The 24,093-nt window shown below is 40.1% G+C and overlaps 1 protein-coding gene across 2 annotated transcripts; it reads right to left on the bottom strand.

Annotated features, from left to right (window-relative positions):
- Positions 1-5,262: 5,262 nt before the first annotated feature.
- On the bottom strand, positions 5,263-23,773 carry CCDC47 (coiled-coil domain containing 47). 2 transcript variants are annotated; one of them, XM_036837027.1, is made up of 13 exons: positions 23,561-23,773; positions 19,056-19,324; positions 18,476-18,583; positions 17,030-17,204; positions 15,498-15,619; positions 15,047-15,112; positions 12,765-12,866; positions 12,456-12,566; positions 11,658-11,743; positions 10,231-10,289; positions 9,607-9,716; positions 9,213-9,380; positions 5,263-5,804 (listed from the first exon to the last, which is right to left on the bottom strand). In XM_036837027.1, exons 2-13 carry the CDS (start codon positions 19,317-19,319, stop codon positions 5,724-5,726), a joined length of 1,452 nt encoding a protein of 483 aa, XP_036692922.1. In that variant the 5' UTR covers positions 19,320-19,324; positions 23,561-23,773; the 3' UTR covers positions 5,263-5,723. The 2 variants fall into 2 exon arrangements, with proteins under 2 accessions (XP_036692922.1, XP_036692923.1); XM_036837028.1 differs by having other exon boundaries at positions 23,612-23,772.
- Between the last annotated feature and the right edge of the window lie 320 nt (positions 23,774-24,093).

The raw sequence follows: 24,093 nt of genomic DNA, 5'->3' as shown, positions 1-24,093 counted from the left end.
AGGAAGGCCCGCCCCGGCCCGCTCGGCCCGGCAGGTGGGGAAGCTCTGCCAGGTTCCTGCGTCTTGTCTGGTGCGGCGGGCCTTCAGCAGCGGCCTCTCACAGAGCGGTTCTCCAGTGCTGAGTTACCTCATTACGCGCTGCGCATACCTGAGGGCATTCGGTCTCCAACGGAGGGGACCCGTTTCCCCCCGCGTGTGGAAGCCAAAGACCTAGCTTGTCGTTGGTGTGGCCTTCGGGGTCCGAAAAGGGCTCTCCAGAGCCTCCATCCCCGAAGCAGGAAGGCAGTGGGATGATTTCAGTAATGAAGAGTCAAGGGGACTAGAATAAGGCAAACCAACACTGGCTGCTGACTTGGCTACTTTGAGTACTTATTTAAAGTTCTTTTTCCTTTTGTGTGGTGGGACTTCAGTGGAAAAATCAGTCTCGCAGTTTCCTTGAATATATCTCAAATGCCCCTCACTTTGGCCTCTCGGGCACAAGACGGACAAGCTACAAAGGGGAATCCCACCCTTTCTCTGTGCCACCTTAGGTAAAAGGAGGAAAGTATCTCAACTATCTTTTTTTCCCCCCTCTGGATCTTTTTGGTCCTGGATCCTTCCCTACCCACAACTCTTGAGAGACATGTTCTGTTTGCAGAAACCTGTCAGGTTTGCCTTGCTGGGGAAGCTAGCCTAAGCCAAGGCATGCAGGGCTTGAGAAAGGATGAAGCAGTAAGGGATGGAGCAAGTCTTCCTTCTGCGAGACTTTTTTGTTTTCAGTGACTTACTCCGCCCACAGGGGTGCGGTGGGCTAGATCCAAAACTGGATATACGCCATCAAGTAATGAACGCTCGCCCTTCCCAGCTACGACCCTTGCCACGGATTTATACTGGTCTCACTTCCAAGACGGGGAAGCAGTTCCCTCCATTCAAACAGAGACCGATGGGAATTTGATGCCGAAACTGAATGTGAACTCTGCAGGTGCATCTCAGGATCTCGCTGAATTTTACACACATCACTTTGCTCTTATCTAGTGCTTTAACATTCCAAAACAGTATCCTCACTATTCTGTCATCAAATAAGATACTTCTCTCAGCAGCAAACTCGGTAACTTGACAAAGCAAGATAGTAGCAGAAATTGAAGTAAAATCCCTGCAATGTTTTTTTTTTTAAATTACTGAATGTGTTTTTTTTTCAAAACTTTATTTTTATTTATTTTTGGCTGCGTTGGGTCTTCGTTCCTGTGCGCGGCGAGGGGGGGCAATTCTTCATTGCAGTGCCTGGGCTTCTCATTGCGGTGGCTTCTCTTGTTGTGGAGCACGGGCTCTAGGCAGGTGGGCTTCAGCAGTTGTGGCACGTGGGCTCAGTAGTTGTGGCTCGCGGGCTCTAGAGAGCAGGCTCAGTAGTTGTGGTGCAGGAGCTTAGTTGCTCCGCAGCATATGGGATCCTCCAGGACTAGGGATTGGACCCGCGTCCCCTGCATTGGCAGGTGGATTCTTAACCACTGTGCCACCAGGGAAGTCCCCCGCAATGTTCTCTTGAAAAGACCTTCTTCACGTGTGGTCTTTGGAATCAAGGGTACTGGAGGAGTCAGTGCCTGAAAGATGCCAGGCTTGATGCAGCCACCACAATGGGGAATTTAAACACGGAAGTACTTCTCATCTGTTCTAATGTCCAGCCCAGTAGCTATGTCATTTTCTAACTGGATGTCAGTTGGTCAAGGGGGCTAAAAGATCTCACCATCTTCATGACTGCCCACAAAAGATATTTTGAGAAACTTTTGGCCTAGACTCTGTTTCAAGGAGCAAATTTCCTTGCAAAAGGGCCTCCTAAATCCAGATTAATTAGAAAACTGGTGTAATGAAAGGTCACTTTTGAGAGTTTACAAACTCAGTTTCTCCTTGCTTTGCTTTTGACTTGAGTCATGGGATGCACAAACTCCCTATTGCTTTTCACTTATGTATCATAAGGGCTGGGACTCTCCAAGATTTCTGGAGCCTTCTGAAACTTGCTTGAAGCCTAGAGGAATGGAGATGGACTGAAGATCCTGGCTATTTTGTTTTTAACCCTGAGCACCCGGAGTGCACTGCCCTCTTCAAGATACCACATAAATTAACTGTGAGAAAGGTAAAACTAATTGCCTACAATACTCAAGTGAGAGCTAGAAATGCTTACAATGTGTAGTTTAACAAGTTGAGCAGGACTATTTTATAGAGCATTTTATGTGTCAAAGCACTTTATACATGTTATCTAATATCCTCTGAAAAGGCATTTTAGAAAGGGCAGAGTAGATGATGCCCACCTATAGCAAGGAAAGAGACTTGTTACAGCACTAGGACAGCACCTGGCTCCCTACCCACAAACCCAGGGCTCCTTCCTGAAGCAGAAAACTAGCTTCAATTCTAGCTTTGCTACAACCTTGCTAAGTGATGCAGTTAACATGCAAGAAAAAGAGGCAAAAGAAAGCTATTTAAGCATTTAAGTTGGAAATGTGATAGGAACGCAAAGTTGTTACAACAAATAACCTAGGCGTATATGATATTATCTGATCTCCAAATAACTCCCATGGAACTAAATACTTTAAAAGGCCTGGGTGTCTTTTACATAAATAAAAGTTACACTATTTGGAAAAGCAAAATAGGTGAAATTAAAGAGGACAATTAATTTTAAAAGATGAAAATATAACCTAATAATATCCATTAAGAGCAGTAAGTAATAGACACAAAGTTCTCCCTTTCAGGGAAAAAAACAACAACAAAAAACCTTCTTCTGAAATTGGTATTACTTCTCAGTTCACAGAGCTGAGAAGATGGCATTCAACTTGTGCAAAGATAAAAACATTACACTTTTTTCCAAATGCAAATAAATCTTTAGCCCATCACCAAACTCCAGAAACTGAGAAAATACTTTTCACTATTGTTTTAGTAGTGTGTAATAGAAGCCACTCTTATGGGTATAACTGTCTTCTCCCTCTTACACGCTTTCAAATAATTCAAAGCATGAATTTGAATTCATGGAGCCAGGAACAGTGAGGAAAGAGAATCTGGGGTGATTAAGTACAGTATTTCATCCCTCACACCAAAACGACTAGATCCTTGTACAACACTGCTCTAAGTAATTTTCACGTTTCCAATTCCTATTGGATGGGTGGAATGAGAGTGCCAATTAATGTTTTTCTTTGGTCTAAGTTCCATCTAAAGAAAAGAGTTTCACATCTGGTGCCTGACAAGGAAAGTTTCTATTATTAAGGAAACAGAATTGTAAACTATCCCCCCGCACCCCAATAATACCCTGTCAAGTTCTGCAGATAAAGTTAGAGAACTCTGAAAGGATCTGCTTGGTTTCCACTGAGAGAAAGAAAAGCAAAACAGAATAAAGCAAAAATACACCACTTGGAGAATAGGCCTAGATGATACATTTTTTAAAGTGCTACCATTTACAGGAGAATTTTACATATATTACCTCTTGGTGTTGACCTACATTTGAGGTAGGTAGAGAAAATAATTACTTCCCTTACTTTGTAGAAGGAAGATCAGAACAGAGACTCAAAGAGGTTACCTGCCCAAAGTCAAAGGATTAGTAACTGGTTTTGCCGGCACTAAAGGCCAAGTCTCTATCTTCCAGTCCAGCACTTGCTGTGGTATTGCTAAGTGCCCAGGCAATGCAGACAAGACTGGAGGACAAGACAGGTTTTCCAGCGTGTGCCAGTCAACAACATTCTCCTCTCTTTGTCCTCTCAGTCACAGGAGAGACAAGGGTGTCTCAACTCTAGTGGGGGACTCTGGGGAGAAGCCCATCAATGACATAATGGGGCTCTAAAAATATAAAACATTAATTAAAATAACTAGTGGAAATTCCCTGGTGGTCCAGTGGTTAGGACTGCACGCTTTCACTGCCGAGGGCGCAGGTTTGATCCCTCGTTGGGGAACCAAGATCCCGCAAGCCGTGTAGCACAGCCGAAAAACAAAACAAAACACCAAAAACTGGTAACAACTAAAGGATTACTGTCAATGCTAACTCTTTTGAGGGAAAAGCACTTCAGTGCTGACTTTTATTGAACAACAAGAACATTCCTATGGGCTTATACTCTTGTAGGGCAACCCCAGAAAAGTAAAGGCGGCACTCTGAGACTTTTGTCAATTAGTTTAATATATGTCCATAGGTAGTTCATATGAATGCTTAAATTACAAAATTAGCTGCCATGGTCCAAATGTGTGGGACTTTAAGAAAGCTTTTATCAATCAAAAGATAGCTAAGCATACCAACTTTGATTTCTAAAATGCAGATTAAAGGTTTGTAAAACAAGGCTAATTCTACAATTATATAGCATTAAGGTAATTAAATTTTGTTATTTTAATAACTTAATTTCATGAACTGTTAAAAAAATTACATTTGCATCTCCCAGTTTATACATTTCTGCATTAACCTAGAGAAAAACCCATGTGAAAAGCTTCCATGCAGTTACAAAGGCAGCAGCACATGCTGTTTTCACAGCAACTTGTTATTGCCTCAGAACACACCTGCACATAAAGCATCAACAAAAAATACCCACCCACCCCTCTCCCACAAAAAACCCAACCCTTTCCCATCCCCAGCAAAAATTACCTGGTACAAGCAGTGACTTAAAAAATGCTTTCTTAGTAGGAAGCATTTATAAAATGCAGAGATCTGAACAAGCTAAATGCTCGTGCAGATAGATGGGCCTCTCCCCCAAGAGTTCCTTCCTCAAGAGGCAGAAGGAACTCTCAATAGTCTAGGAAAGCTCATTTTTAAAAGTAGTTTATGCATATTCATGGCTATTTCTTTGAAAGAATATACCCAGTCTCAACTGTGGAAGAGATAAAAGCAGAAGGAGAAGCAAAGGGACATGGCCATAACACAGAGAACAGAGCTTCTCCGTGAACATCCCATAGGTTGCAGCGACCAAGAAGGAAAACTTTTGTGACTTCGCATAGACCACTGATCTCATCTAGGTGAAGCAGTTAATTTTTCATGCATTTGTTACTCAAGAAAACATACAACCACTTAAAATACAGCATTCACATTGTCATTAGCTCATGGTATCAGGTAAGGAGGAAACCGTGCTCCTGTACTACCTATCCCTAGAATTTTCCACATACATGTAAGTATCCTAAAGCCTAAAGATATCCTATCGTACTGTCATCAGCACCTCCCACCTATAATACATATACTGAACCAGACTGCTGAGTCCCTGAAATCTCAGTATCACATATAGTGTTCTAAATTTTATTTTTTTCACAAGTTTCATGTAGACACAGAAGAGAACACCAAGCAATGTTTATTGTGCAATTCCAATAGTTATCTGTGGAATCTTGGTTTAGAGTCAGTCTTCATAGCCATTTCAACTGTCTAGTTTAAACAAAAAGTAACAATCTAATTATATATCTATAAATTTCATGATATTTCTTCAAATATCAAGCACTAAAAGTACTGATTCATGTTATAATTTTTAAAATGTTTTGAAACTACACAGATTTCATATATTATTCCTTTTATAAAATAATCAAAATAATCTGATTATCTGGAAGAAAATTACTGTAACAGAGTCCTTCCAATGTATCTATAACCTTTGTAAAACTCCAAACCAAAAACAGAACACATGATGAAATAAGGATTTCTCAGTCACTGGGAAACTTTACAATGAGAAATGAACTGGTATTTTTTGTTTCCTGTGAATTCAGAACTTACAGGTGGCATAAGGACTCAGATCTCTTGGATGACTTTACATGGCTTTCACTTTGATTTGTTTCATTTTCATTTGCTTCTTCTCCAATTTCTTTTGCTCACGCCTCAAGGCAGCTTCCTAGAGAGAAAGAGGGAATGCAAACTAAGATTTCAGTACTTGTTTAAAAAAAAGTCAAAACTAGAATACTGCCTATACTATTTAGGCTAGCACCACAAATAACATTCCAGAAGATAGTTATAAGAATTGCTAATATGTATGTTGGTTAATGAAAATTAACTTGAAATGAAGTAAAGATAACTAAAATCTCAAGTTAGAGAGAAATTAAACACTATACACTTAAGCAGACTTTGTTATTCTGGTCTGATTTTTCCTAAACACAGGAAACACTAGCCCAACTTTCATCATAACATATGTATCTGCCAAGGATTTGTATTTCGGTTCAGAAAACCTTAAGATCTTGTTTGATCAGATTATTAATTATAAATCTCTTCTTATTAGCATAGACTTTATGCCCAAGCACAACACTTTTCAATTCATAATGTTCAACTGGGAATTTTTATCATATTTTTATTTAGGAATTAGGAGGTTGTGTAAAAGGAGAAAGAGCTTCAAACACATTATTTTGGTAGCAAAAGTCACTGGTTTTTATCACCTGTACTGAGGGAAGCCTTACAGGCCAAGTCAAGGTATGACCTCACGGTTAGTTAACAGTGGCCACGTCTGATTAAAGCTTATTTCAGCTGCAATCTCAAGCCTAATTTTTTTAGGGGTTTAAGGCAGAAATGTTCTGATAAACATACTCCTCCACTGGTACAGGACTGAGAAAATAGGGAAGAGGAAAAACAGAAGAACATAGTATATATATAGTCCTCGACAGTATAACAAATTATGTTTCAAAGGGTGATTTGTAAATTGTTGGTTTGGGAACTACTGACTCTGTCAGGTTCTCACACTTGCTAACAAAAAACTATCCACTAACCATCAATACAGCAGGGTAAGCCTGAATGAGTATCTATCCAAAGCTGTGCTACTGTGTAACTATCTTGAAGAATTGAGCCATCATTGTTAACACCACTTCAATGGAAAAATGCATTCTGAGTTTGGGTTCACAGAGGCAGGAATGAAGCCACCTCCTTTGGCAGCTGCTGCCTCTTGTGAGGGCTCAGTAGCAAGCAAACAGCAATAGCATATTTGTCAGGAGCTATACTCTTCTGGGACAGCTATATAAAATGGTCAGAAGATTGTCCCAAGGTCCCTTTCCCACTGTCCAAACTCTTACCTCCACCATACTCATTCTTTCCCCAACACTATCCATCCCTTACCATATTACATACTATACACATGTGTAAAACTACCAATGCACAGAATACAGTATAGTGATTAAGAGAAGAAATCTGTTTACATCAACATATTTAAGAAACATGTTCATGTTAATGTCCATAAATATGTGAAAAATGTTCAATAATTCAAAAACTGCCAAAACAAATGAGATACCATTTCCCCACTAACAGTCATACATTCAAAAACTTGTTAAATAGTTTTCATAAAGACATGAGTAAAGAGGAGCTCTCATATCATGTACTGGTAAAAGTATAAACTGGTACAACTTCTTACTGGCAGCCAATCTCTCTTTTTCTCTCCTAGGATTGTTTTCTTCAGGAAATAAAAAAGAACAAATATGGAAAGACACTTTCTTGAAAGATTGCTATATTTTTAATATAAAAAGTTTATAAGATGATCTACATTAAGAAATGGAATATGTACACTGAATATACACAGTTGAGGAACTAAATAAACTAGTGTTAACAGTGGTTACTTTTAGGGATGGGACCTGTCTGAAGTATTATGTTACATTGTTCTTACATGGTAGAATTAAGGTTAATTTTAATGTCTGTGTATATGTTTCTCTATACTTTTCAAATTAAATATGTAACAAAACAAAACAAAGCTCTACCAGTAGTGGCAGGAAGGTCCAGATCATTGGTATAAATGAGCCATTCAAGCCGGAAATTCACTACAGGGTTTTTTGTGTTTTGTTTGGCTCCTTTCCCATTTAATTCACTAGATCTTTTTACAAGGTACCTAGGCCTAGATACTATAAAGTGGTGGTTCTAAAAAATACATGGTTTACACCCACAAGCAACTTACAATCTGACTTAAGTTCTGGGCCCCTCTTTTACTTAAACCTACTATAGTTTCAAACTCTGGAAATAACTGGAGAACTTTTTTTTTCATAGAAAAACGAAAGGCATTATCTATTAATGAGTCCATGTAGATTCTTCCTGTGTATCTGTTAAAAAGCCATTTATATTTATAAAGAAGACTACATGAACACAGAGCTCTATTTTCAGGGGAAAAATATCCATCAACTAAACGAAACCAAATCAAACAAAGATTGATGAGAAAGGATGAGAGGAGGGCTGTGGTACTCTGGGCACTACACTCAACAGCATTAATGACTCTACCAGCAACTAAAGTGCCGCACAGGGGCTCACTTTTTTTTTCTTTTTAAAAATTAATTAATTTATTTTTGGCTGTGTTGGGTCTTCGTTGCTGCACGCGGACTTTCTCTAGTTGCGGGGAGTGGGGGCTACTCTTTGTTGAGGTGCGCGGGCTTCTCACTGTGGTGGCTTCTCTTGTTGCAGAGCACGGGCTCTAGGCACACGGGCTTCAGTAGTTGTGGCATGCGGGCTCTAGGGCGCGCAGGCTTCTAGTAGTTGTGGCGCACAGGCTTGGTTGCTCCGGGGCATGTGGGATCTTCCCGGACCAGGGCTCGAACCCGTGTCGCCTGCACTGGCAGGCGGATTCTTAACCACTGTGCCACCAGGGAAGTCCAGTGGCTCACTTTTTCTTGGCAGCCTGCCTCCTCCACTTACAAGAATTTTCTTCAATCCTTGAGGTTATTCACATTAAAATTCACATTTCCCAGAACTTTGTTCTCCTCTTTTTTGACCAGCATTTGCAAGGTTTAAAATTTTAGAGCTGGACTACAGCATCTTACTTCACAAAACATGAGAACATGCTGATGTTTGAAACATAACAGACTACAGCCTTAAAAAGCTCTTGAGTTTGAGATTCTAGTTATGTACAAAATAGAAAACAAAATACAAACAAAAAATATTAGAATTCTCTAATTCTATAATCAAAATAAAATTTTTACAAAACAAGTTTATTTGGACCATAGGGCACATGTCCTGGCCTCTATTAAAATTCCAAATTTCTTTCTACCTTAGTAAGTGTTTGGCTTGAAAGATGATAGTGGAACTTTCCAAAAGGGCCTGTGCTGGGGGAACAGGATAATTCTTATCATTCTCCAGGATTGAGACTCAATCTAACATGGTTTGAACAGGAAGGATTATTCTTTTTTTACAGTGCTATCAACTAACTGTCCCAAGTGCTGAGAAAATGCTAAGTTTTTAGCCTGTGTACATTCCTACACAGAATTACCTTAACAGCCAATGTGGCGCAAATAGGCATCCTTATAAATCTGAGTTTTACCACGGTGATAAGAAAAGTTTGTCTTACCTCCAGCCTGCGCTGTTTCTCAGGATCTTCCTCATTCATGATTCGCTCCTTCTCTGCTCTTTTCTTCTCCTCACGCCGAGACTGGGCAGCTTCCTGTCTCTGCACATGCGTCAGCTTCAAGAAGTTCTCCTCCACTCGAGCTCGGTTCTTGTCTGCTTTTTGTTTGCCCTTTCCCCAGGAAACAGAGCAATTTATAAGAAGTCCATTTCAATCCAACAGAAACAAAATTCCATTTAATATTCTTTCATAAAACCACTCCCATGTAGCACTTTTAAGTCAACTAGCAAAGATAAAATCACTGAAATAATCGAAAGCTGACCCCCCTCCCCGCCGCCCCTTGGGGGGAAAAACACAATAAAAGGCTCCAACTTATAATAAAGGCTGCAGGTCTTACTTCTCTGTTGAGTCGAAACTTTTTGGCTTTATCAATAGAATAAATCACCATGTTCATCAGGGGTAGTAAAGCCTCCATATCCTTTGGGTAAGTGTTACCTGAGCCAGGCACTGGAAAACAAAACCATTTTCCTATTGAGTTAATGGCAGCATTCATACTTCTTGTATTAACTTTTTTTTTCTTTTTGTATTAATAGGCTCCTTTCTCCAAGTTTCTTAGGCAGCTAAAATGCAGCAGAAAATAGAAATTAAAATATATAAAAGGATCTCTTATTGAAGAAACCAAAAAACCAATAAGCTGGCATGAGGTTGTTTTTTTTAAAGATTTTTTTTTTGATGTGGACCATTTTTTTTTAAGTCTTTATTGAATTTGTTACAATATTGAGTCTGTTATATGTTTTGGGTTTTTTGGCCGCAAGGCATGTGGGATCTTAGCTCCCTGAACAGGGATCGAACCGGCACCCCCTGCATTGGAAAGCCAAGTCTTAACCACTGGACCGCCAGGGAAGTCCCTGGGGTTAGTTTTAATGTAGTTTTTTATAGCTATCATTTAGAAAGAAACAATACTCTCCTTAAGATCATCTCACAGAAAACAAAGAACTCAGACAGGACACAGAACACTTACCGTTAAATGTAAACAATAGTGTCCTCTTAGTGTCAGGTAGCTTTAAAGGCTGACCTTCCCTGTCATAAAAGAAAGAGTTATTTAGAAAGAACACAAGAGAGAGATACTTTCCATGCACATAAGTCACCCAATTCACTTAGATGAACAGGTACCTGTGCAAATAATCAGCACAGTATTTGGCTTGGCATCCCCAAGTCAAATACAATCTCAGAGCCCGAAGGAGCTTTACAGGTCATCTGGTCCACTCTTCTACCTGATGGATGCATTCCCAAGTGATCTTTATCCTATCCTTCAACACCTCCAGTGATGTCCCCTCCAGGCAGGATAATTCCATCTCACCTGGGGAGCCAGAAATGAGCCTGTATTTAAGTATGAGGCCCATATTTTAAATAACCTTTTTGTTTATTTTGATGGATTTTTATGTTTTATTTCCAACTCTTAATCTATCTTCCTATGATGAAGGATCTTATTTTTGAGTCAGGCTCAGAATAAATTGAGAAATAATCTACTATAGCATATATAATTTAGTTCTGACTCCCCAAAGAATCCTCTTGTAATCTTTGACTTTTAACCCTCCACACCTCCCCCCACATACAAAATGCTCCATGAATGCCACAATGTGATACTTTGTCCACAGTGTTATTATTGAGTTGAGCAAGGCAAGGATGATCCAACACCATCTAGAGGCATAAGTAATTTTGATTACCTTAGTGATTTTGACAGAAAATTAAAATTCAAATTGGCTTTTAACTGTATTCAACTCCACAGTCCTTAGCCAAAAATTTAGGTCAGAACCAATTCTACCAACCTTACCCAACCAAGGGTAAACTTAAATATGCTCTCCTGCGACAGGATGTGAAATCAAACAGCAAATTCAAGCCCTGAATATTTACATTCGAACAATATTACTATAAAGCCAGAAACTTTATGGGCATTAAGGGTGTCTGATAATACACTAGAAAGAATATAATCACTCAACCATTCAAAGAAGAAAGCCGGAAAAGGCCATGAATTACAAAATGCATACACCTGCAATCAAACACAAGTCAAACATCACAGAGAGATTCACATCATAAATTAAAAAGGAAAAAGAAAACCAAAAAACAACAACCCTAGACTACAAAGGACAGAGATTACCAATTGCATTTTCTTAGTATTAGCCATTCTGTTAGATTCTCATTTACCTCACTGAGTGGGTGATGCATACACGTGGTGACACGTGCACACTGGGGAGGCTTATTTGATTGTCCCCCATAGGTTTTCAATTACCTTCACGATGCATGCAGTCAAAGCAAAGGAAAACTTGGATGCTGTCACCAACTTCCCTCACTCATTTGGGAAGGGAAATTGCAGAAGCACCTTGCAGGTGTTTCAACACAGAAAGCTAGTGAAGAAAACTGATTTCAATATTTTTATTTTATACGTACTCTTGCATAATTTTTGGACCAGAGAACTGGTCTGAAAAATGAACAGATTCAATCTTGTCAGCATAGTGTGTAAGAAAGTGAACCATCTGAAATAAGAAAAGAAAATTATTTTTTTTAAAGTAGGTTTGATGCACTTCTCTTTTTTCATAAAGATATTCACTCTTTAATCCTCCTTACTTTTGCACAATGTCATGAAGGCTAAAGCTTAAAAAAATTAAATTTAAATAAGGACTCTCCCTATGATGAAACTACTGCCTTTCTTTAGTCACACCAATGATCAAAACTGAGCAGCTGAAAATATATCTCAAAATAGTGTTCAAAATACGAGTGAAAGCATGAACATAAAATCTAAAATAATTTTAGGAATTCTTCACAACCACATCACCCAGAACTTACATTTAGAACTGTCTTTGAGCTTTCCTATATTTTTATGATACTAAGATGTGCTGTTACCATACACAACCAATAGGAAAAAAATAGCTCTTTACATACCTGTCTTCTATACTAACTGAAACTTTAAAAAACGTACTAAATGACATGGTGATAAGGATTAAAGTAGTAGTGCTTTTTCAAAACACCTGAAAGCCATTAGCAATCCTAGGGACAATCTGTTCTTGATTTAGAGAGAATTTCTTGACTAATAAAACTGTCTTTTCGACAAGTGAATCTATTGTTTACAGAAAGTATTTTAATGGTTGTGTGGGAAAGGAAGATAAAAATGAAGAATTTGTACAGTGTAACTTTCAGGGAGACTGCCCTGTAAATGGTCTACAAATGTATGTCTTCTATTTTACTTACCTTTGTATCCATCATTCCCTCTGTGACTTCTCCCATCTCTGACAGGATGGCCAAGGAGTCAGGCAGTCCATACTTCGCTCCAGACTTAGGTTTGTCACTACAAAACTCACTCTAGAAGAAGACGCAGTTGAAAGTAAGACATGATATTTTATTATGCACAAGGACTTTTTTTTCTCAAGAGAATATGTACTGACCTATTTCAAAGTGATACAACTGTTCAAGTGATATAATTATCTTATGCTCTGAAGTCAAACATTTATGTAATAAAGAGGCACAGTTTCTACATATTTGAAAAAGAACCTGACATACCAGATCCTGCATCTCTTTCTGTAGTCGTACCAAGGCTTTCCGAGTACCAACAGCAAACACATAGGTATCCATGTCTTCATCATTCATGGTTACTTTTATTTGCTTTAAAAAAAAACCAACAAAACTCACCTGTTAGGTTCTGTGATAGGCAGATTTCTAAGACAGCCCCCAATATTCCTGCCTGCTGGTGTATACATCCTCCCCTTGAATGTGAGCAGGACTTGTGAATGTGATGGTATTATCATTACCATGATTACACTGTGTTACACGGCAGATGGTCCTTGATCAGTTGACTTTGAGTTAATCAAAAGGGACACTATCCTGGGTGGACTGACCTAATCAAGTGAGTCCTCAAAAGGGACTGGACCCTACTTGAAGAAAGAGTGAAAGTGTGAAAGGGCTATGGGGCGGAGGGGAACCACGTGGCAAGGACCTGAGAATAGCCTCTAGGAGCTAAGAGCGGTTCCCGGCGACAACTAGCAGGAAAATAGGAACCTGCAACCACAGGGAGCTGGATTCTGCCAACAGCCTAAATGACCCTATGAAAAAGGGTCCAAGCTCCAGAGGCATGGAAGCTCTGTGCACCGCCCCACCCCCACGCCTCTCTTCCATTTGGCTGTTCCTGGATTGTAGCCTTTACAATGAACTGGTAAATGTAAGTAAAGTGTTTTCCTGAGTTCTGTGAGCTATTCTAGAAAATTATTGAATCGGAGGGGAGGGCTGTGGGAACTCTAGATTTATAGCTGGGCAGTCAGAAGTATGGCGGCCTCGGGCCTGCAACTGGCATCTGAAGTGTGGGCAATCTTGTGGGAATGAGACCTTTAACTTGTGGGATCTGGCACTAACTCCAAGTAGATGATATGAGAATTGGATTGAATTGTTGGACACCCAACTGGTATCTGGAGAATCAGAGAACTGGTTGTTGGTGTTGGAAACACCCCAGAGGCAGGTTAAACAGTTTTTAATACTCTACATTGGGTCAGAGAGATAAAGTTATAAGTCTAAAGAGTCTGGTATGATAAAACATGGCCCTATTTGTCTTATTAACTATATCTTTAAAAGTTTGGGTCAAAAATTACCAGTATATATGTGGAAGAAGGGAAATGTTAATGTAGGGAAATATAGCAAAGATCTGGCAAGATGGCAGTTGCTAAAGAAAAGGTTTTCTGTTCTTTTATCATTGAGGGGAAACTACACAAAGTAACACCTTAAGCAGAACCCACATAAAAAGGCTTAAAAATATAAAAAACCCATATGTTTGTTGAGGCTGCTTTTCATTGCAGGGAAAAAACCCCCCAAAAACAGCAAAAAAAGTAAAAGGCTGGCTGGCTCAGAGGAAAAGAGATTAAATCGACCTCAGGAAAGAACTGAAAACGAGTAACACAACACTCTAAAGAATAATTTCTACAAAAAGATGGCTGAAGATGCAGCAAAACTTCCTCCTTTGAGTTTTAACTGAGGAGGCTCTAAAAACTAGTGGGTAAAATCATTAGTGGCCACATTAGAAAAATTAAAATAAATAGAAGAAACAGGTTTCCAACTAACAATAAGACCTTTAAAATAACAATTGCGTTTCAATCCAATAAAAAGTACCTAATTATATTACCAATATAGCACTTATTAACCAAATACTACTTTGTATTTTGATATATATGCATACATTTCTTGTTCTACTAGCTTATATAAAAGACTGTCTCATGTATTTTTGTTTCTTGCAGCAGTGGGAGTCAGCACAATTATTTATTGGAAGAATGAAGGGAGGGGGAACGTGGCATTTCTAATGAAGGACACAATTTTCAGATTAACATATTAATTTAGCAAAGGAAAGAAAGTATACCAAACAATAAGGTCTCCATATTGTGTTATGAACTCATTCAGCCCAAGATGTATTACTTGAGGCAAAAAATATTTGAAAACAAACCCAGCCTACTGCCAAAGATAAAAGCAGACACCAAAAGCAGAATCAGATGTGAGGGCAAATGGTCTGTGACAACTGTTTTTTCCCTCCATCATCCAGGTTGATTCTGTTGATGTACCTGGTGACAGAGTATTACCTCTTTCCCCACAAAAAGCACATATGTCTCCTCACACCCACCTGCACCTCCACCCCCAGTTTCACACTGAGTGGAAGATGATCTGTCTAGATAGAAAAGGTTCCATTTTTTGGGCAAGGGACAAAAGTTGTTAGAAAGTCCAAATATAATCCTGGCAAGAAATGGAACAAGCTCTAAGAAGTTAAGAATTCAATCTGTACAGAGAAAACCAGCAGAAAGAATACATACCACTTGATCACTCACTGGCCTCATCATCCGGGCCAGGACATTCAATAAGTCCTGTCTCTTGAGGAACTAAAAAACAAAAAAAACCCAAGAGAACAATTGCAACTTCTGTTTGCTATAAGGAGAAGACATTGGAGGGGGACTCAAATGCTTCATCAAATATACTCTACATTTGCCAGTCAGTAAAAAAGATGATTTTTATTTACTTATTTATTTGGCTGTGCCGCGTGGCTTGCAGGATCTTAGTTCCCTGACCAGGGATCGAACCAGGGCCTCCTGCAGTGGAAGCGCAGAGTCTTAACCACTGGACCACCAGGGAATTCCCAAAAGATAATTTTTAGATCTCATTTTAAGTCAAACATGAAAAAAATTAGACACTGATCTTACAGGACTTGGGATCCCGCTGGAAAAAATGAAAGGAAGATATACACTGTACCAGAAATTCCCTACTTACCCTCAGCTGGATAAGCATCCCCTCACAGCACACTCGACCAGAACACCACAGGTTGTAAATGTGCTCATTCTCCTGGTTCAGCTTTCCTGTGCTGGTGGCTTCTTTGTTAGTTCCATCATCCCCTAGGGGTAAAACCATTAACATGATTCACTGGAAATGTTGGGGCCTAATCACCACACACTCTTCTGCTCTGACCCCCAAATGATGGTACCTTTAGGTTAACAATACTTAGCTGTCTTATAGAACTCTCCTTTAGACATAGATTACAACAGATGAGCATTATTCCTTTTACTTCTAAAATGCTTTATTGTTGCCATTAAAAAATTATGGACTCTAGCATTACTTATGTGTCCTTGTTAGTTAATGACATTCAGCTTGAAATACAAGTATCTCGAGAGTAGGTACAAAATGGAGCAAAGTCAGTTTAAATGTCTCTGCCAAAAGTTAAAAAAAAAACAACTTATGTAGTGAATAAAAAATACCATTAATACTAACTATTCAACGCTCCCTCACGGTGTTTCCTTTCATTTAACTTTATCCAAGTTTGTTTTTCCTGCAGCAAAATGATAAGAGTGGTATTAAGAGCTACAAAAAGCTCAAATTCCAATAATTTCCTCTCTTCATTCATTTAATTCATTAACGTACAAAAAATTGTGTCCAACTTTACAAGGTAAAGCAGACTGACACACCAAATGAAAACACACCAAGCGAAGTAGAAGGCATTAAAGGCTGCTTATTTTTTTCCTAATTTCCAGGTCAAAAAGTACTGAAATAGTATGGTACAGTGGACAGCATGGACTTTGGAAGCAGGTAGACTAGGTTCTAATATCATGGTTGCAGTTGAACAGCTTAGACAAGTTTTAACACTTCTCTGGACTTCAGATCCCTCCTTAGGAAAACAGAAACTATATCCAACTGACAGTATTGTTCTAAAGATTAAATAAGAAACAATGTATGCAAAGTACCTAGCACAACATAGTACACAGTCCTGCTAAAGAGCAGAAGAGATGGATACTTGCTTGCTATCGAAGGGAAACAAAGTGTTCAAAGCCAAACTGAAGTGAAGGTGGGTGAGTCTACCTTACCCCCTACACTACACCATTACAAGGCTTCCTCTAACGTATCAGTGTACACCTCTGCAGTGGATCTGACACTAAAGTGCCTAAAACCTGAAGGAATTTTGAAGGACTTCTAATTTCTAAAAGATGAATTGAAAGCATTTATTAAGCTACGTAAAATGTCAAAATTCTTTGCTTTTGGCTAGATTTTTATCAACTTGTTTTTATAACACTGCTTGTCTCATTCTATCTGAAGCTGTATAGCAAATGATTGATGAAAGATGAGAAAATTATTTCATGAATGCAATTTATTCATTATGCAAAACCTAACAAAAAAGAGATCCTTGAGAGAAGAAAAAAAAGCATCCTCTTCAGCAGTCCATGAAAGTAGTTAGATGCTTACACTGAGCGAATAAGCAGTTCTTACCAGAAAGTTTTCAAACAGGTGGCTAGACTTGTATTAGCCTAACTTACCTACTAAGGTAAAGTTGCTCTCCAAAAGCTCCCTATGAGTGTTAAACCAGGCCTGAGCAAGGCGACTGTTTTTATTCTTCCCGATGATATAATTCATGATGTAGGCAAGCAGACCAGTCACCATTAAAATCTCTAGATAATAACTCTCCCAACTGTTCTGGAGGTGTGCAGGAACCTAAAGAAGAACAATCGTTCCATTTAATGTTGGTTGAAGCTGAAGGATGAAGTCTAACTCAAGGTATGAAGGAGAATGATAAAACCCATAAACGGAAGTGGATACGTTAGGTAACTGCCACTGAATATGGTTATACTTTGAAAAATATGCCCATTTCGGTTTTCCAGGTCATCTTTTTTTTTCAGTGTTGCTTTTTTTTTTTAATGAAGGTTTTATTTATTATTTATTATTTATTTATTTATTTATCTGGCTGTGTTGGCTCTTCATTGCTGCGCGCGGGCTTTCTCTAGTTGCAGCGAGCAGGGGCTACTCTTTGTTGCAGCATGCAGGCTTCTCATTGCGGTGGCTTCTCTTGTCGCAGAGCATGGGCTCTAGGCACGCGGGTTTCAGTAGTTGTGGCACGTGGGCTCAGTAGTTGTGGCTCACGGGCTCTAGAGCGCAGGCTCAGTAGTTGAGGCGCACGGACATAGTTGCTCCGCGGCATGTGGTATCCTCTTGGACCAGGGATTGAACCCGTGTCCCCTGTGTTGGCAGGCAGATTCTTAACCACTGCGCCACCAGGAAAGTCCTTCCAGGTCATCTTTGTAAAAGATTCTTTAAGGAAATATGAGGATAATCAAATGGGATGAAAAGCTGGAAAGCCCTCTGTATTCATCTTGATTCTGAGTCCCACCCCCCAAATAAACCCAATGTCTATCCTCTTCATTCCTTGGTAAATAAAACTAGGAAGGCTAAAATAAAAACATACGGGTTGCGGGACTTCCCTAGTGGCACAGTGGTTAAGAATCCGCCTGCCAATGCAGGGGACATGGGTTCAAGCCCTGGTTCGGGAAGATCCCACATGCCGAGGAACAGCTAAGCCCGTGTGCTGCGCGAGCCACAACTACTGAGCCCATGTGCCGCAACTACTGAAGCCTGCGCGCCTAGAGCCTGTGCTCCACAACAAGAGAAGCCACCGCAATGAGAAGCCCGTGCACTGCAATGAAGAGTAGCCCCCGCTCGCTGCAACTAGAGAAAGCCTGAGCGCAGCAACAAAGACCCAACACAGCCAAAAATAAATAAATAAATAAATAAATTTATATAAAAAGAACCCAACAAAAGATACAGGTTGTTTTTCCCTGTGTCCACTGCATCAGAAGAACTGATGTCAAACTCTTTCATGGCTCCCATGTTACATCAACACCAGCTACGTGTCACTAATTATATTTCTGAGATTAACGACAGCAAGATATTTTGTTGGTTAGTTTGGGATTCAAAACCTGTATACCTACATCGACAATTGTTATTGGGTCTTTATTTTTGCTAGAAGAAGTATCTGGTTTGTCTTCATAACCTTCAAATTCTTCATCATCATATGGTTCACTCTCGGTATCTCCCTCCTACGAAAATGAGGCACAATCTGTTTTCCCCCACTAACATCACAGGCAATTTTATCTCATTTTTATAGGCAACATTTGTAGAGGAAAACAGAACATGAAAGCAGCAAGCACAGAACAGAGAGATATTACATATTTGAAACAAATGATGACTCCCCATGCATTTGAACCCTGAGCTCTAAATGATACAATTCCCACCCACCCACACACCAGTACATATCCACCCCCACTCCATCATCCTCCATCCAGGCTTTCCATAGAGGAGAAAAATACAATTCATTTTTTGTTGAATGTAAAAGGCAAGAACATACCACAAACATTTAGAAGAGCTCCATCTACTGAATAAAAATGAGCATACCAGAGGGTAAAGGTCTCCTTAGACCTGGGCATTACTTTCAATGTCTGGGAAAAGTGCTAGTTACACATTGTCCCATCCTTCCACTTTCCCAAGAAATCAATAAAAAAGAACCTTTACCTGGGTATCTGCATCTTCAAAATCTCCTTCTTGGTTTTCATCCCGCCCTTCCAACTCCACAGTAGTCTCGTCTTCATCATCTTCAGTGGTTATCACTCGTTGAGGAGATTCAGTAACAGAGTCTTCTGTGACATCCTCAAATTCAGCGAAGTCATTATCATCATACTCTACGATGTCTTCCTCATCCTCGAAATCATCAAACTTGGCTTCAGAGACACTCCCAAATATCAAAAGGACAACACAGAAAGCATGGAAGGCTTTCATTGCCCCTTAAAAATAAGTCAAACAAGACAAAAACAAAAACCCTAAGTGGACTGCCATTCTACACATACCGATCACATTTTGTAAACAGTTAAAAAATAAATCTAAGACTCTCCCACTTTTCTCTTATTTAATACTGTTCATTTCAGATAGCATTATATACAGAATAATAAGGTGAGGTTCAAGAGGCCTGGGTTCTAGTCTGGACTCTCTCACTAGTTATCTGTAAAATCTTGTACTAGTCATTTAATTTCTTTAGGTTGGTTTCCATTTACACTGTGTGTTCAGTATGCAGTTTTTGAACACCTATAAAAAGCTTTATATAGAAACTGGGAAGAGGGATAATGAAAGAAGAATGAGATGCAACTGTCTGTTGGTTGTAATAAAAATAATACATGAATGAAAAGCTATTCATTCTTAGGTCAACTTTATGTGTGCACATCATCATCATCATCAAAGCAAATGTTTAAGACACAAAGTGCTAGGCACTGTCCTAAAGGCTTTACAAAAAGCAACCAATTTAATCCTCATGACAACCCTCTGAAGAAAGTGGTTTTATTAACATTCCCATTTCATAGATAAGGAAAACGAGGCACAGAAATGCTAAGTAATACAACCACCAAGTGACAGAGAACTATGTTCTGATGCCAGTTTTGCCTCCAGAATCCCTGCTATCAACCACTTCTCAGGCAGCACCTCCAAAGTCAGCCAGTAGCAGTGATTTTGTTACTTATTTAAAGTAGCAATTTTTGCTAACACCACCTACTCAAGAACCACAGTATTATCCTAAATGGTCTCCCCTGCTCAACTCTCTCCCTACTCCATACTTCTCCCTAAAAACTACCTTTATCCTTCTAAAACATGACTTTTGTTACATAAGGATTCAATCACCAATGAAGGCTAACCAATTACCTAAAGAATAATAATAATAAAACTCCTCTGGCTTTCACTGCTTTTCATAAAATGATCCTACCATATCAAATAAAATGTTCCCTCACTGAGCATATCACCATGTCAGATACTATGCCAAGAGAACCTAGCTTCAAGGACATGAGTTACAGTATGACAGGGAAAATCTGAAACCGGTTAAACCATACATACATACAAAAAACAAACTTACTTTTTGTTTATTAAAAATTGTTATGACTGAAGTTAGAACCCAAGTTGTTTCAGAAGCAAATACACAAACAAAAAGGTTTAGAAGGTCATACATACATCTACATATAAATAGTAGTTATTATGTATGATAGGATTATGGGCATTTTGCCTTTATTTTTCTTTATATTGAATACTTTTCTAATTTTTCTATGATGTTCTTATAATAAAATGTTCTTCAAAAAATAAAATAAAAGGATAGTTCCTGCACTCAGGAAGAGGCACTGCAGACTGAGGAACAGCTATAGCATAGAGGGCTGAAACAGCACATTTTAGGAGTCTGGTATGATAGAACATCGGGTTTGTAGACCCAGATGGGGGAAGTGAGGCTAAAGAGGCCAGCACAGGCCAGATCATGATGATCCTTATTTATTTATTTATTTGATGAGCCTTATTTAAATACCACACTAAGAAGTTTGGATGATTAGAATCAACTAAAGGATTTAAGTAAGAGAGTGACACAATCAGATTTGCAATTTAACCCTAACAGCTCATACAGAGGGTGAATTAGAGAAGGGCACCTGAGGTGGGAAAAACAGCAAGTGGCTGAGATAATTAGGAGCTAAAACACGACCGAACTGGCAGTGGTATTGCGAATGAACAGGAAAACAGATTTGACAGGTATTAAGGATTATATTTGTCAGCATAAAGTGACTGAATATAAGGAATGTGGGAAAGGAAGATCTGGGGTGATTCCAAGTTTTGGCTTGATTAACAGCTGGACAAAGTCATCCTTGAGATAAAAAACAATAAAGGAGCGAAAAAATTGGGGGAAGGCAATAAATTAAATTTAATACTTGTTGAAAAGTCTGAAGTGTTTTCAAGCAGTATGTCAGATGATTAACATTTATCTCTTAATTTTCACAATATCCTAAAAGGTATTATAACCTATTTTACAAAAGGAGAAAAGGAAGCATTTGAAGTATAAGCCTGGAGTTCAGGATACGCGCCTAAGCTGGAAATAGAGATGGTGTGAGAATGAAAGAGATCCCCAGGGAGTATTAAGAGTTAGGTTTAAAAAAAAAAAAAGCACCAAAAAGTCTTGAAACAAATCATAACAGCTAAGAGTTGTGCATAATAGGGAGAACTGGAATGGGAAACTAAGGAATGGTTAAAGAAAAAGAGACTCTGGTCAAAGTGGTAGCACAGAAGTCAAAGGAGAAGCATATTTCTAAGAAGGAAACAGCTCGGTTTCAATTGCTGCAGAAAGTTCAAGTAAAATATGGACCAAAAATTTCCCAATGTTAATAAGGAAATCATTATTGGCAACTGCAAGGAAGTGGTAAGTATGAAAGCCAGGATGCAGGGAGCTGAGTACTAACAGAGTGAATGGGTGGCAAAAGGGAGTATGTATTGGATTGGCCAAAAAGTTCGTTCGGTTTTAAGTTCAAAAAAGACACATTTTTCACTTTCATGAAGAACTTTATTGAACAACATATTCACTAACTGAAAGAACTTTTTGGCCAACCCAATACTGATCTCTCAAGGTGCTCTGGTATAGTGAATATTCTATATCTCATATTTACAACACCATAAATTCATAAAGGAAATTGGCTCAATATCAAAGGCTACTGCCCAATGCCTTGCAACTCACGGCTGCTCAAGAAATGTTCTTAAAATTGGACAAAGTTCATAAATTTTGAAAGGCACAAATGATTTGAGAAATGCCACCAAGGATAGGCCAATATTATATCCTTTCCAATATTTGATCTTTGAGGTTAGCAGCAGGGGACATTTATGGGAAAACATAGCTGCCCTCTTGACAACACCCTCAAAGAGGCTCGTGATGTGTCTCCAAACACCCTTAGCTTCATAGTCAAAAGTGGAAGAAATACGAAAAGGAGCACATATGTTGGTGGAGTTAGGTTTGGTTTAAAACATCAGCTCTACCGTTTGCCAGCCATATGATATTGGGCTAATTACTTAAACCCCTGTTCCCCACATACAAAAAAAGGCATAGTCATTCACTACTTGCCTCACAGGGCTGTAGTGGATATTACAAGAGATACGTGCTTGGCACACAGAAGATACTCAATAAATAGCAGTTCCCATTACTTCCTTCCACTGTGCCTTATGAACGCCCTTTAAGGTGTAAAAATACCTCATTTTTAGTGTTTCTCTTTCAGATCTCAGTTTTAAACTTTTTCAAATAGAAGCAAATAAAGGTTAACACTGGCACAGTCAACTTGATTAACTCCCTGACAAAAGGTCTGGTCATTTCAAAGTGAATTTTCACTTAGAACGTTCACACCACAGAAGCACTCCTAAGTTAACTCAGCCCTGTAACAGAGCTCCTTTAAGGGTATTTAGGTTAAAATTATCCAAGCCATCTGTGCCTTGGCCTTCCTTCCCAGAAGTCTGTCTGGTGCACCTGTCAACTCATTTCTCAAACGCACAACTCCCTGCCTGAGAGGCAGTCCTGAGACTCCTGGGGCAGGGCACCCCAGCACTAACAAGTCTGGTCTGATTTCTTCTGCTAGCTCACCTGGCAGTCGCAGCGATTGGGTCTGGACTTAAAAAGGGAAGGGGACTAAGTGCAGGAATCATTCCTTGTTGGCATTTTAGAGTAGGCCTTTCTGACAATGGCCAGACCCTGAGGCTTCTGGAGATCATGGAGACACTCTCCTGTCTCCTTACACATGGTGGATAAAAACATGTCATGTTAGAAACCTTCAGAGAAGACGGACCACAGAGGTTGCTGCTTCTGTTAAGCCTGCGGGGTCTAGTCTTTCCCCAGCAAGGAGAATCAATTCTACGCTGCATTCTTCCTGCTGGCACGCTGTGGGCTTGCTCTAACTTTGCTCTGCGGGTTGGCATTTGCTCACAGTTCTGGAAGTTCCCAAAAACCGTTAAAAGTCACTCCAACCCCGAACAGAACTCCCAACAGAAAATGGGCCCTGGGGTGGACAGTCTGGTTTGTTTTTAAGAAAGTCGGGAAAGGCGAGAAGGCGCGGGGACCGAGGCATGTCACCATAGGCTGGACTTAGGGGATGGGGTGGGAAAAGGGACCTGGTTAGGCCACGCAACTCAGCGTCACCGCTCGGCCCAGCCCGACGCCACCGACTAGCGCGTCACGGCCCGCTCCCTACCTGTACGGAGGGCTAGAACCCGGACCAGCGCTCCTGCGGCTGCCGCCTTACCCTGCCTGCCTCTCGGGCCGGCCACCGCCTGCCGGGTCACTGCGGTTTCACTGCCCTCGACGCCTCTAGGACACAGCCGGACCAGGTAGCTCAGTCACGCCGCACCACTCTTCACGTAACCTCCGCCAGCCGTTATGTAGAATGCGTGCGGCCCGTCCGCGCCTGCGCACGGCGCGGGGGCGGGACACAGCTCAGAGGGCCGAGCGAGACCTCCTCCTCCCCCGCCCAGCTGAGGCGAGGTGTGGTAGCTGGGAGGGTTACATAAGCCCGGCCCCTGGGCCGGAACTGCCCGCGCCTATCCCTGTGCTCTCCACTAGGGTTCAGTCAAGTTGTCATCACGCTGAACCCGTGCTCCGGAAGCTAAAATTCGCCATGCTCTACGGACCACGTGGCCAGAGGCACGCGGGGAAATCTTGCCCTGGTCGCATTTGCAAAGGAGCGGACTTTAGAGGATCGACAATTTTATGTACATGTGGTTTCCA

The sequence above is a fragment of the Balaenoptera musculus genome, chromosome 20 (genome assembly GCF_009873245.2).
Source record: "Balaenoptera musculus isolate JJ_BM4_2016_0621 chromosome 20, mBalMus1.pri.v3, whole genome shotgun sequence".
Lineage (NCBI taxonomy): Eukaryota > Metazoa > Chordata > Mammalia > Artiodactyla > Balaenopteridae > Balaenoptera > Balaenoptera musculus.
The sequence above is the reverse complement of the archived record's forward strand: the minus strand, read 5'-3'. Positions and strand labels throughout refer to the sequence as shown.